The 13,122-nt window shown below is 45.6% G+C and overlaps 1 protein-coding gene across 1 annotated transcript; it reads right to left on the reverse strand.

Moving 5' to 3' along the window:
* Positions 1–6,619: 6,619 nt before the first annotated feature.
* Positions 6,620–13,078, reverse strand: RIT1 (Ras like without CAAX 1). The gene is made up of 6 exons (XM_074164662.1): positions 12,994–13,078; positions 12,773–12,903; positions 12,284–12,340; positions 11,269–11,342; positions 10,600–10,791; positions 6,620–9,559 (listed from the first exon to the last, which is right to left on the reverse strand). Exons 2-6 carry the CDS (start codon positions 12,870–12,872, stop codon positions 9,329–9,331), a joined length of 654 nt encoding a protein of 217 aa, XP_074020763.1. The 5' UTR covers positions 12,873–12,903; positions 12,994–13,078; the 3' UTR covers positions 6,620–9,328.
* Between the last annotated feature and the right edge of the window lie 44 nt (positions 13,079–13,122).

Consider the following 13,122-nt stretch of genomic DNA (forward strand, 5'->3'; position numbering starts at 1 on the left):
TAAGGACACCAAAGGCTGCCTGGTCCCCCAGCGCAGAGCACACCCTCCGCAGCCCCGCTCTGCTCCAAACACACCACAGCTCATGCTAAAAACCCACTTTCTCCAAATTTGCTCCGGTACAAAGATGAAAACGACCAAACTGCAACAGACACCGGTCCCTGGTTCACCAGAGACATTCTGTGACGGTTTGAGGGACCCACAGTTTAGTGTTGTTCAGACAATTATTCTCTCACCCGATGACCCCTCCCCACCTGGGAAGGGGAAATCAGGGAAAAACAAGGAAACACAAGGGTTGAAATATAAATAGATTTAATAGGTTAAGACTAAATAATAGCAGTAATACCAAAGAACCGGTATTGATCCCGATACCAATATAAAATACACCAGGACTGTCCCCAGCCCATTCCCCCAGCAGAAGCCGTGCACTCCCCCCAGGGACAGCCGATGTGGGACCCTGCGAGTGCCGCGGCTTCGGGAGGGAGGGAAGGGCTCAGGGCTCCAGCACCGGGGCAAGGAGTTCTCAGAGAGAGAGAGCTCCTCAGCAAACTTTCTAATTTCTATCGAATGTGCTGTTCATGGAATGAAATAACCCCGTTGGCAGCTTGGGTCAAGTGCCCGGGTCTCGCTCCTCCTCATCCCCGCACCTGGGGAACTCGAAAACACTGAGACCTTGTGGAGACACCAGAGCTGGCTGTAAATAATTTCACAAATTCAGACTCTAGAGTTTTCTAAAAGTGCAGTTTTCCCAAGCATTGGAAGAGAAATGAATCCTGTGTCTCTCAAACCAGGACACATTCTCCGCTGTCTGAGCAGCACTGAGGAAGGAGCCTGACCTGACTCCTGCTCTGTGGCTCCATCCCATGGAATCGCTCAGCAGTGGAAGGAGACTTGGTGCCAGACACACAAAAATACCAGAAGCCACTGGGACGATGCAGGTAGTGATCCACATGGCTTGTGCATCCATTCCAATTTGGTGCCCAGTGACTCAAGACACGGTGGTGTATTTAACCTCTCTGCTTACCACTAATTACATTGCTCTCTGGACCGGGACCGACGTCAGTGTTCAACCACTCTCAGTTATTTCTCATGGTAACAACTGCAATTATTAGAGCAGTTGGCTAAAACTGCTCAGCCAAAGTGCACAGTTGCCAATTCTTTTCCACTTATTGTGCAAGATGTGAAAGAAAAATCTCTCTTCATCCTTCTTCACTTGGCTTCTGCATCCGATGCCTTAAAACCCCTGATGGTTCTTACACCATTCGGCTGAAACAGAAACAAAAGAATTTGCATAAGAAAAAAAAGTAAACACAATGGGTTTGGCAAACCGTGGAAAAAGAAATAGTTTTGTGGAGAGCATAGAAGCTCTGTTCTTACTCCCTTCCTCGGGTCCGGGTGCTGGGGCAGTTTCAAGCAGCAGGACTTTGCACTGCACAATTGGGTCCTTCCTCTTCTGCCAGCTTCTGCCTCACCCAGCTCCCTGGAGGAGCGAGTCGTGTTGTCACAGCAATGCCATTCACAGTCCATGGCAGGGCTCTCTCCGTATTTTGAGCAGGAATAGTTCCGTCTCTTTTCCGAGCCCCAAATCCACTGGATTGCGCTCTGGGGAAGCAGCTGCCACCAGATGGGTCCCTCCACGGGGCTCCAGAGCGTCCTGATTTCGCTCATTAAAATGCAACAGCTGGAGCTTGAGCATTCGGTGACTTGTTCCAATCGTCAACACTCAAAAAGTCTTCTCCAATAACTATTTAAGGCCAAACGAGTCCCTCTGGGAGCTGACAGCACCCGAAAGGCGCCGTGTGATGCAGCACCTGCCTGAACGGGTGCAAGGGCTGGGGCTGAGCTCCTGGCTTCACCTCTGCGCTACAGAAAGTATGTGATTCATGGGGAGACAATTCCCCGATTGGGCCAAACAGGAAACAGGACCAGAAAGGAAAAACAGGCCAAGAAATAAGTAGAGCATACAGAAGTGACAGAAAAGGCAATGCCAAGAAAAAAGGAAAAAAACAACCAAAACCCTCAAAAAACCCCTCAAAAAAACCAAAACGACCCTCCCCTTTACCTCTGCTATATTGCACAGCAGTTCTACCCTTCTCACCACTGTAGATTGATCCAGATAGACAAGTCCTAGACTACATCAACACAGAACCTCTTGCATCGCCTACATCAGTGTGTTAATTCATCTGGTCCTGCAATTAGTCATAGAATCATAGAATCGTCTAGGTTGGAAGAGACCCTTGGGATCATCGAGTCCAACCATCAACCCTACTCTACAAAGTTCTCCCCTACACCATATCCCCCAACACCACATCTAAAAATGTCATCTCAAAGGGCTCCATAGCCACTTCGGGACATCCTGTTAGCACTGAAGAAAAGCACCCAGTGGTTGGAAAAGAAAAAACATGAGCAGTGTACCCAAATGCCAGGAGAGGGGGGGGGGCACATTGCCCCTCCCACCCCCCCAAAGGACAGGGCAGGGCTGGGGGGGGAGCGCGGGAAGACAGTCCAAGACTCAAGGACACTTTATTTACAGCCGGGGCAGGTGCTATTCTGCACCCAGAAAAGACTAAAAAACACAGGCAAAATTATTTGGGGAACATTCAATTTACATCACCTTGACTTGGAAAAAAATTAAACAAGCAAGGCAAGTTCTCCCCGGGAGCTCAGCGCCCAGATTTCCAGCCCTGGTCAGAATGTTAATTTACAGCCATAAAAATTCAGACTTCAGGTTGAATCCCAAAAGCCAAAGTGTAAAAGTGTGTCCGATTCCTTCCCGCTAACAAATGTAATGAGGTGAACAGGAGTTCAGCAAAGTGTCCCAGAGTATTACACTATTAAAAGAATTAATTACAACACTGAGATCTAGATACTAATATCTTCTTCTTATTAAAAGAAACATCTACGCCATACCTTAGGGTATATGTTTAGGTCTCTGAAAGTAACACCAGGAGCGTAAACAGGAGAAAAATCAACGTGTTTCCACACATTGCAGCACAAAGCCTGAGCTGATGCTCTCTTTTCTTACAATAATATAGCACTAACAGGTCTGTTGGGAAAAAAAAATAAAAAAATGTTTGGGAACGGTGGGGAAAAAGGTATAGAAGGATCGAATAGGAAAGGTGCCCGGACCAGACAGAAGAATCCACTAGGAATCCTGTGCAGAGTATCGCCTAATCATATTTCACTGAATTTCACTGATTTTAGAGTTGGAAGGGACCATAAAGATCATCTAGTCCAACTCCCCATATTGGATGCTGCCAGATTGAATCACTGTCTTGGCCATCACCAATCCATCGAATTATTTTTTTTTAAATTGTTATTACCGATATTCTCTGCAGAGAACATCTGTATTTCCAAATAATTCCAACACTGTGGTCATGCGATGACTCCGGAGGAGAGCTATTCCGCCTTTGCTTATCCTGCATCAAAGTACTGCACTCGGTTATTTGTAATACAGACAAGGAAAACAAACAAAGAACAACAAAAAAACAGAACCAAAAAGCAAACAAGATAAAAAGATTAAAGCAAGTTCATCCAAATGTTCTTTGAGATCTCATGGCACTATTATGCCAACACCAAGCAAAACACTCCAGTTCCGCTCATTCCCTGTGGAAAGACAGTTGGCTTGTACTGGAGAGCAACGGGCAGCTCAGGAGCCTTCAACCTAAATTTACTTGCAACCAGATTTATAGTGACCCAGACACAAACTCACCTGGTTGCTATGAAGTATTTTGTTTCGTTTGTGTGAACCTCATGAGGTTCTACAAGACCAAGTGCAGGGTCCTGCACGTGGGTCAGGGAAATCCCAAGCACAGACACAGGCTGGGCGAAGAATGGACTGAGAGCAGCCCTGAGGAGAAGGACTCGGGGGTGCTGGGGGGTGAGAAGCTCCACAGGAGCTGACAACGTGCGCTGGCAGCCCAACAAGCCCCCCATCCCCTGGGCTGCATCCCCATCAGCGTGGCCAGCAGGGAGAGGGGGGGGATTCTGCCCCTCTGCTCCATTCTGGTGAGATACCCCCCCAGTGCTGCCTCCAGCTCTGGGGCCTCAGCACAGGAGAGACATGGAGCTGTTGGAGCGGGGCCAGAGGAGGCCCCGGAGATGCTGGGAGGGCTGGAGCCCCTCTGCTGGGAGGGGGGGCTGAGAGAGTTGGGGGGGTTCAGCCTGGAGAAGAGAAGGCTCTGGGGAGACCTTGGAGCCCCTTCCAGTCCCTAAAGGGGCTCCAGGAAAGCTGGGGGGGGACTCTGGATCAGGGAGGGGAGCGATGGGACGAGGGGGAAGGGTTTTAACCTGAAAAAGGGGAGATGGAGCTGAGCTGTGGGGCAGAAGTTCTTTGCTGTGAGGGTGGTGAGAGCCTGGCCCAGGTTGCCCAGAGAAGCTGTGGCTGCCCCATCCCTGGAGGGGTTCAAGGCCAGGTTGGAGGGGGCTTGGAGCAACCTGGTCTGGTGGGAGGTGTCCCTGCCCAGGGCAGGGAGGGGAATGGGGAGACTTTAAGATCACTTCCAACTCTAACCATTCTGTGATTCTATGATTCACTCCTCCAGTCTTGTGACACAAGTGTTGATGTTTTAATTCAGCGGGAATTTGGGCAGGGCTTTTTTTTCGTTCTCAGTTACATTTAATTAATCTCCACATATCTTAAACTTTACCAGTTTTGCAATTTTGTAAACAAGTTCTTGTTATCTCAGCAGAAGACTGACCTTTATTGACAGCAAGGAGGCATTATGGCTTTGCATTCCTGTAATAAAATCACACAAAGTAAATCTGTATCAGCACTACACAGAAGAGATTCTCTTAGTACACAGTAAACAACAAAATTTGCACCCCAACAAGGACGTGCCGACTGCGGCAGCGTCAGACGCTGCCAAGCTGAGAGGTCTTCATTCCTGGTTGGAGAAACGTTGGAACGGTTTCATGTTGGAGAAAGTGTAAGAATGCAGGGGTAGGATTTTTTTCATTCCACAGATTTGTTCGTGCCCTTCAAGAAAGGGATCATCACTGAACAGCTGGAACAGCTTCTGGATTTTGAGGCAGAAGCTTAAAATCTACGCTCTTGGTCATCTGCTTCTAACAAGACAGAGGTTTTCACAGAGTCACAGAATGCTATGGGGTTGGAAGGGACCTCTGGAGATCATCTAGTCCAACCCCCTGCCAGAGCGGGTCCACCCAGAGCAGGTTGCACAAGAACGTGTCCAGGCAGGTTTTGAATGTCTCCAGAGGAGACTCCACCACCTCTCTGGGCAGCCTCTTCCAGGGCTCTGCCACCCTCAAAGTAAAGAAGTTCCTCCTCATGTTTAGGTGGAACTTCTTACGTTCAAGTTTGTGCCCATTTCCTCTTGTTTTCCTCTAATTCAGTCTCTAGCTCTTACATACTTAACGAGTTTTCAGTATGAACGCCTGCAAAGTAATTTGTTTCGGTCTCCATTTGAAAGCCCCACAGCCAATAAAGATGCAATAATTGCCTTTTGGTCCAAACTGCGTTTCCTGTATTTCTGGAGAACACAAGAGACACAGCAGAATTACTGAAGAACTACTAGTGAAGTAAGACTGACTTCTGCTTAGAACATACCCCGAAGTCATTTGATATTGCTAAAAACATCTTGCAGGTCTATCAAGTTTTCATTAGTTCTTCAAAGCTCCTTGGACAAAGAGCAGCTTCCAAAGTACGCTTTAAACTCACTCCTGATCATCAGCCAGCGCCTGACGGACAAAGATGTTCTTCCTGTTAAGTAAAGGACTACCAAGGAAGAAGCACCACAACATCTGTGGGATTCACAGCTGTCAACTGGACAATGTGATGAACAAAAATGTGCCAGAGTTAACCTTCTGGGAATCTTGTGTTTAGCCCAAAATCCCAGTCCAAGAAGCTTTCTCAGGAGAACTGAAGCGGGTGACACCCATCACGCTGTCACCCAGGGGAAGAATTCTCTGCCAGCTCGTCTCATTATCGGGCAGGACAGAGGCTGTTGTAACCCAGCGAGGGACCTTATTGCCACAACCACGTAGTGTCTCTCCAGACGCAGAGAACGCACAGCTGGGTCACGGTTGCCAACATGGAGCCAAATCACACGAGATGGCCGTGTTGCCTGCAAATGCCCGGTGAGGGAGCTGGGGGTGTTCAGCCTGGAGAAAAGGAGGCTGAGGGGAGACCTTCTCGCTCTCTACAACTCTCTGAAAGGAGGGTGTAGCCGGGGGGGGGGGGGTCGGTCTCTTCTCCCAAATCACAGACGACAGGACAAGAGGAAATGGCCTCAAGTTGTGCCAGGGGAGGTTCAGATTGGATATTAGGAAAAATTTTTACACAGAAAGGGTTATTAAGCCTTGGAATGGGCTGCCCAGGGCAGGGGTTGAGGCACCATCCCTGGAGGGGTTCAAAAGATGGACTGACGTAGTGCTTAGAGACATGGTTTAGTGATGGTCTTTATCAGAGTCGGGTGGATGGTTGGACTAGATGATCTTGAAGGCCCCTTCCAACCCAGACAATCCTATGATTCTATGAGGAGACGTTTCTGCTGTGGGCAGGAGAAGCTAAAACATTCTGTGCCTCTACCACTCACACCATGCTCCAGGGAGGTTCTCTCTAACCCAACACAAGTGCCACCAGAAGCCTTTCGTTAAGTCATAAAGTGAGAGTTATATTGCAAATCTGACTAGTATAAATACCATAAGGGAAGAAAAGACAACTACACCAAAGCCCCAAAGGAGCCTAAACCCAGATGCTTTCTACTAGTACAAAATGATAAAATGCTTTTTTTTCCAAGCACGATAAGCATTTTCTGAAATAATTTAAACAACCCATGAGCTTTCCTTCTTCAGCACTCTCAGGCTGAACAGCCTTCTACCCACTGTGCCAGACACCACAGGTTAAAATACCAGATGCGAACCTTTCTATTAAAAAACATATATTGTGTCAAATAAAACAATAATTCTGTGTACAAATTTATACATGACAAAAATAGAACTCTTTTTGAATAACACTGTGTAAAAAAAGTGCTTGCTGCTGTTCTGATGTAGCAATTCTATAAGCAACAGGCTCACAAAAGGCATTAGTAAACACTTCAGTGGCTTGGAAGGAATCCTGTAAGGCACAGACATCAGTTATTTCAAGGTGGGAACAGTCCCAGAGAGCTCTCAGTACTGCTGACGGGTTACCTTTACCTATCATCTGAAAAATCTGAACGAGGGAATGCTTTAACTTACGGCACCAAGGGAAAGCACAGGGAAAACCCGTCATGGCCTCAGGCCCCTGCTCAGCATGTCCAGAAGGCTGTTCTGAAAGAATTTCTATGATGGAATCAGCGACTGCTTTTACAGCAACTTCTGAACCATTGTCCCTGCCTTCTCCAATTTTCTGCTAGATGGCTTTCATCTGAGGTACAGACAGCATTTAATCCAACAATGAATGATTCAGAGGACTTACAGTAAATACTGAAAAGACGCACGCACTGCTCTTAAATTCTAAACAATATGAATTATTCTCAGCCTTTTTCAAATACACACGTGTGATTATTACCAGTGTAGTGTATAACACTCGAGCACTGAAGGAAGTGAGAAACAGAAACCCATTTAAATGTTTAGCTCAGCCACTAACAAAATAATAAAAAAAAAAAGTAACCCCCTCCAAATTTCTTAAGTTTTTTTTAAATTTTACACAAATATTCTTAAAACCAACAGGCACAGCATTTCCAGTCATATTTTAAGCAATAAGGAGTTTAGCAAGAAAAAAAGCTTAAGTTTATATATTTGCTATCCTTGCTTCTTGTATCAATCCTTTTACACAAGAATTTTCAGTTTTGACTGCACGATCACATGCAGCACACTAAGACGGACAGTATGGGTCTGATTTTTGATCAGTAAGATTAACAGTTACTGGCACAGATGATCGCTACACTACACTTAGTCTATTAAACTATTTCACTCTTAAATTGAAAGATTCTAGGCACTTAGTTCTTTGAGAAACTTGATCTAACCATGTCCGAGTTACCCAACTATGATTTGTTCTATCATTAAAAAACAAAATCAAGAGGAACACCAGACATCTGTCTCTGCTGGATTTAATTCTCTAACTGATGTGTATGTAAATCAGCTCAAAAGAAGAGAGTATCTCTGCATATGGAGGGCCTGCCTCAGCAGCATTTTCTTAACCAAATCCTTCCTCATAGAGTGTAAGAGCCATCCCTGCAGTGTCTAGAGCACCTGCATGGCGAGGTCAGGGATGGAGTGTCTGTTGGAATGGTCACCGTGCCCAGCAAAGTGCTTCCTTCCTCTGCTCTGGCAATTCTGCTTCTAGGACTACCCCAGAGGAATCTTACCAGTACTGGGGATATTCGCTCTGGGCTCAGATAACTCAGTATCAGTCATTTTCTCTACAAAGTAGTTATCATAGAATAATTTGAAATTGCTACGTTAGAAACTTCTACTTCACAAAGATACTGGCTCCTTTAAGACAATAACATACAACTGAATGTAAATAAATAAACCAGCGCACCATTACAGCTACGGTTTTTAAGCAACAAGACAGAAAATTCAAAGCTGTGGTTTCTACAGCATCATTACATGACACCTGCTGTGGCAACGCAGTAAATACAGTAGGAAAATGCTACATATTTGTGCATCTTTGGCACTGTTGCCAAGTTACAGCTACCATAGGAACCATGATTTGCTTTTTCTGACTTGTTTAGAATCCCACCTACAACACTGCTGATTAGCTGATAATTTAGATAAACTTGTACAAGTATTTCATGTTACTTTTGCTGGAAAGAAATCTGTTCGATGAGAACACAAGAACTCTAGCACAGCTCCATTCAATCACGCCTGTACACAGCCAAGGCTGCGAGTCGTGACACGCACTCTGTAAACTTCTCTTCAGCGCGACCTCAACAAGCTGCCTCTCGTGATGTGGGTTACTGTTCCGGAGAGCAGCAACATTTTCTTGTGCAAACAACTAGGAAAAAAAAATATAATTAAGTTAGGTTGGGCAGAACTTAAGCAGTATTTTACACAATTCAGCTTCCAGTACGCAGTGACCGAAAACAAACATGGAAAAGTGCAAGGACATAAACCTTTCAGCATTTGTAACCGACGACGTACAAGCAACATTTGCTGGATCCAGTAAAAAAATGATAACAGAAGTACAACTGTTACTGTGTCTTAAGTTAAATATCCAAAATGAAGGGAATATAATTCTAAACAAAAATAATTGGTAGAAGTTAAGCATTCCCTCAGAGAAGTCCCATCAGGCTTAAAACATGCTGTCAAAATGTTGTCACTAAACCACTTTGGTTACAAATGGCTGTTCACAGGTTTTATTTTGCAGAGGAATTCTCTCTGTTCAAGTGACTGAATCCTTCTTCCTTCTAAAAGGTGACTTCAGTCTTTTCCACATGCTGCTTTTAGGTTTTGATTTCCTTTCCATTGCCATTACTGCTTCTTTCTCTTTCCTGCGGATTTCTCGCACAAGAGCATGAAATACATCATCAATATAATAACGGTATGCAGCTGAAGTTTCAAAAAAAGGGCAGTTGAATTCTCGTGCTAAAGCAGAGCCTTCTTCTTTGGAGACCTGGAAAGAAGTTCACACTTGGTAAGAAAGCCAAACCTGGAAAGTTTATTTCTTTACCATTTCTTGTTCTGCTTGCTCTGTAACTGTGCACACACCCTCCCAGTTCTTTAACAGCTCGTTTCCACTCACCTCTAAATCTCTCTCTACAAACCTCTTTTCCTTTCTCTTTCACTCATTGCTTCTCCAGCAATGCCAGACATTCATGAAACAACAAAGTCCTTCTGAAGGATGTTGTTTTCTTGAAGCTGAATCTCAAGTTGCCTCTAACACAAAGAGTCCTCAGCCCTAACCCAAGCATTTGTCAGTTTGGTAAGCGAATGGTATTTGCTTCTCCTGGTCAAAACCTATTGTTAAACTACTTCACAGAACCAAGCAAAACCTTTCCAAAAAAAGCCCAAAACAACAACAAAACCCCCCAGTCTTGCTGAGGCCACAGAAAAGCAACACCTACTGCTCTTCCGATACTTTTCATCTCTTAGCACGGGTGTTCTACCACAGCTACCATCATGGTCCTGCTGCAGCGCACACTGCAAATTCATCTAATTCCAGGTATACAAACAGCACCTCTGGAACTCGTTTTCCCAAGTACGTTTCCTTTGAGTGAAGCTCTGCTTCAAACTGTCTTCCCACAAGATGGTAATCACTGCTTTCTTGAGCTGAAAGTAATGTTCTTTTCTGTCCACTCTTACCCACGTTCTCCATTATTATGTCTGTTCATAGCATGCTTGCATCTGTAATTTGTACTAATATCTGCAAGTCTTTTACGGAATGCTAAGTCTCTATTAACAGCATCTCCTTTCAGGAATTAAAAAAAAAAAGAAGAGCCCAAGAGCAGTTGAAACCCCAAGCATCAACCTGGAGACTTTACTTTTATGATTGCTTTACACATTTGGGTATTCAATGCATTCCGGGTTAAACAAGCAGTTCTCTACAGTTCAACTAATTATATACTAAACATACAAAAAATTAATTACCTCTTGTATTACTGCATTTTACAACAGAAATAGCTTGTAATTGTGAGTCTCTTTTGTGCCATTTACCTGCCGTAGCTGTGTCAGATCAGATTTATTTCCCACCAGGACCACAGGAGTGTCATCAGTGCGTCGAACACGATAGATGAGCTGTTTGAATTCACGCACTTCGTGGAAACTGCGCCGGTCTGTGATTGAGTAACAGATGATAAATCCCTCGCCAGCCCTCATGTACTGGTCTCTCATGGCCGTAAACTCTGCCTAGAAACAGACAATTACATTTCAATTGCACAAATACAATGACTTTCTAATTTGCTCAGAATAGGAAAAACAACATGCATTCCAAAACCGGCTGCATAGGAACTATGTAAACGAGCTAGTCATCTACCACCTCCTCCTCCTGTTACATATAGGACAAGATACTACATAAGTTTGAGATAAACACCAAGCCACAAAAATCACACCAACGTGTCATTTACCAGCCAATATGTATTGCTTGTTGATCATGAATAGCAAGGTGCAACAGAGAAAGCAGTGCATGAAACCAGAGTACTGTCCGAGCTGCCTAAATACAGACGGTGCGGTACAGATGCTACAAGCAATGTGATGCTTAGAAGAAATGAGACCTCAGAACCCAAACTAGAAGGTAAGACAGGCATACTTTTACAGGATTTCTGTCTCTACACCTGACCATTACAGACTTCCCAACATCATCCTAATTCACTATTACTCACTTACCTGTCCTGCTGTGTCCAAGATATCCAGATTGGCAGGTTCGTCATCAATGCGTATTCGTATTTTATAGGCATCCTCTGTGAATTCACCGCACATTGGAAAGAACAGGACCGGAATACAATTGCAATACTTATTAGTCATCAATTCACAAAGAGAATGTTACGCTAGAAGAACCTAATTTGACAATATTATTATGCTACATTAGTCTGATCTTTGTTTAACAACAAATTAAATTTTTAATTGTTCTAGTGTGATTTAGTATCCTCCAAACTGTTTGCTAAAATTATGCTACTGTACATTCTACTTTTGACAGACATGTGACCACAACCTACAAATTCACTTTGGACACCTTGGCAGAAAGCACAGAGTAAGAGCATTACATTTTTCTCAAAGTCAGAAAATACCTGTGATTCAAGAGAAGAACTGGCCACCACCAACTGCTGTTTTCTTAGAAGACAGTAAATATTCTGTCCCTCTAAGTCAGTACTCCTACACTGTAACAGTTTGCTTTCAATGACAAGCTGGCTGTTATTCTCACTTTTCCTTTGATAGTGTAACTGTTGGTTGAGATTTCTCTTAGAGATGCTGTAAAAGTTATGCAGCAATATAGTAAGTTGTTAAGCACTTTCATCTCTCCCAATTTCTAAAACACAGAGCACAATTTAGCCAGACAAATTAATAGCAGAGCTGATCTGCAGCATAGAGACTAGACTTGTTGAAGAGACAACTAATAATCACTTAGCAGCATTTTTTCATCCTTCTCTGGCAACATACAAACAAGTATAGACAGCACATGGCCTGAATGTGTGTGACAGGAAAGTCATTAAAGATCTAAAACTCAGGATACGTAACCCAGTCCTCACAGCAGTCTCAGAACTCTTAATACCTTTAAATGAGTAATCTTAGATTCTCAATTTACAGCCAAATGTATAACTTTCTTTAAATCGAGTACTTGAAAGTGAGGGACTCCATAACAGCTTAACTTCTACCAAAGGAAGCAAAGAGAGATTTTTCTTACCAATCGTGGGATCATGATCCTCTGGAAACCGGTGACTGATGAACTGCATGGTCATGGCTGGAAACAAAAATCAGAGACGCAATTGCACAAGTGGAGGTAAACATCTGCAGCTTCAGCACTCAGTGCTCAAGCGCATCATTTCACTAACAGCTAAAACATAAAACCATACTCGGTGTAGGACTCGAAAGAAACGTGCTAGATGGAATAAGTTAAATAACTCAGAAAGAGAGAACTACGCCCCCGTCCTCAACAAAGCGCACCGTTAGGAGTTTCACAAAGCTGGACGCGGCCAAGGCGCGGAAGCCGCTGACTCCCCGGGAGCGGGACAGCGCCCGAACCCGCGCTCTTTCTGCTCAAGAAAGATGTCACCGGGCGGCTGCCCAGCCCAGCCCCCCGGGCCGCTCGGTGGGGCCGGGCCCGCGGCAGGGAGCGGCTCTGCAGGGCCGCCCACTCCGCCGGGCCCCCGCCGGGCCCAGGAGCCTCACGCACCGCTCTTGCCGACGCCGCCGGCACCCAGCATCACCAGCTTGTACTCGCGGGACTGCCCCGGGGCGCCGCCGCCGCCGCCCGGGCGGGCTCCGGAATCCATCTCCTCAGCGCCGAAGAAGCCGCCGCCGCTGCTGAAGAGAAGAGAGCGTGAGCGGCGGCCGCCTCCCACCCGACCCTGCCCCGCCGCCGCAGCCGCCCCCCCTCCTCCTTCCCCTCCTCACCGTCAGGCTCCTCCGCGCCGCATCCCACCGGCCGCGCTGCGGCCCCAGCCAGCGACACCAAAATGGCGGCGGCTCCTCCAGCTCCAGCGAGCGCCCGGCCACGCCCCCTCCCGGCCTGCGCGGCGGGGG

This window comes from Numenius arquata, chromosome 27, assembly GCF_964106895.1.
Source record: "Numenius arquata chromosome 27, bNumArq3.hap1.1, whole genome shotgun sequence".
NCBI lineage: Eukaryota > Metazoa > Chordata > Aves > Charadriiformes > Scolopacidae > Numenius > Numenius arquata.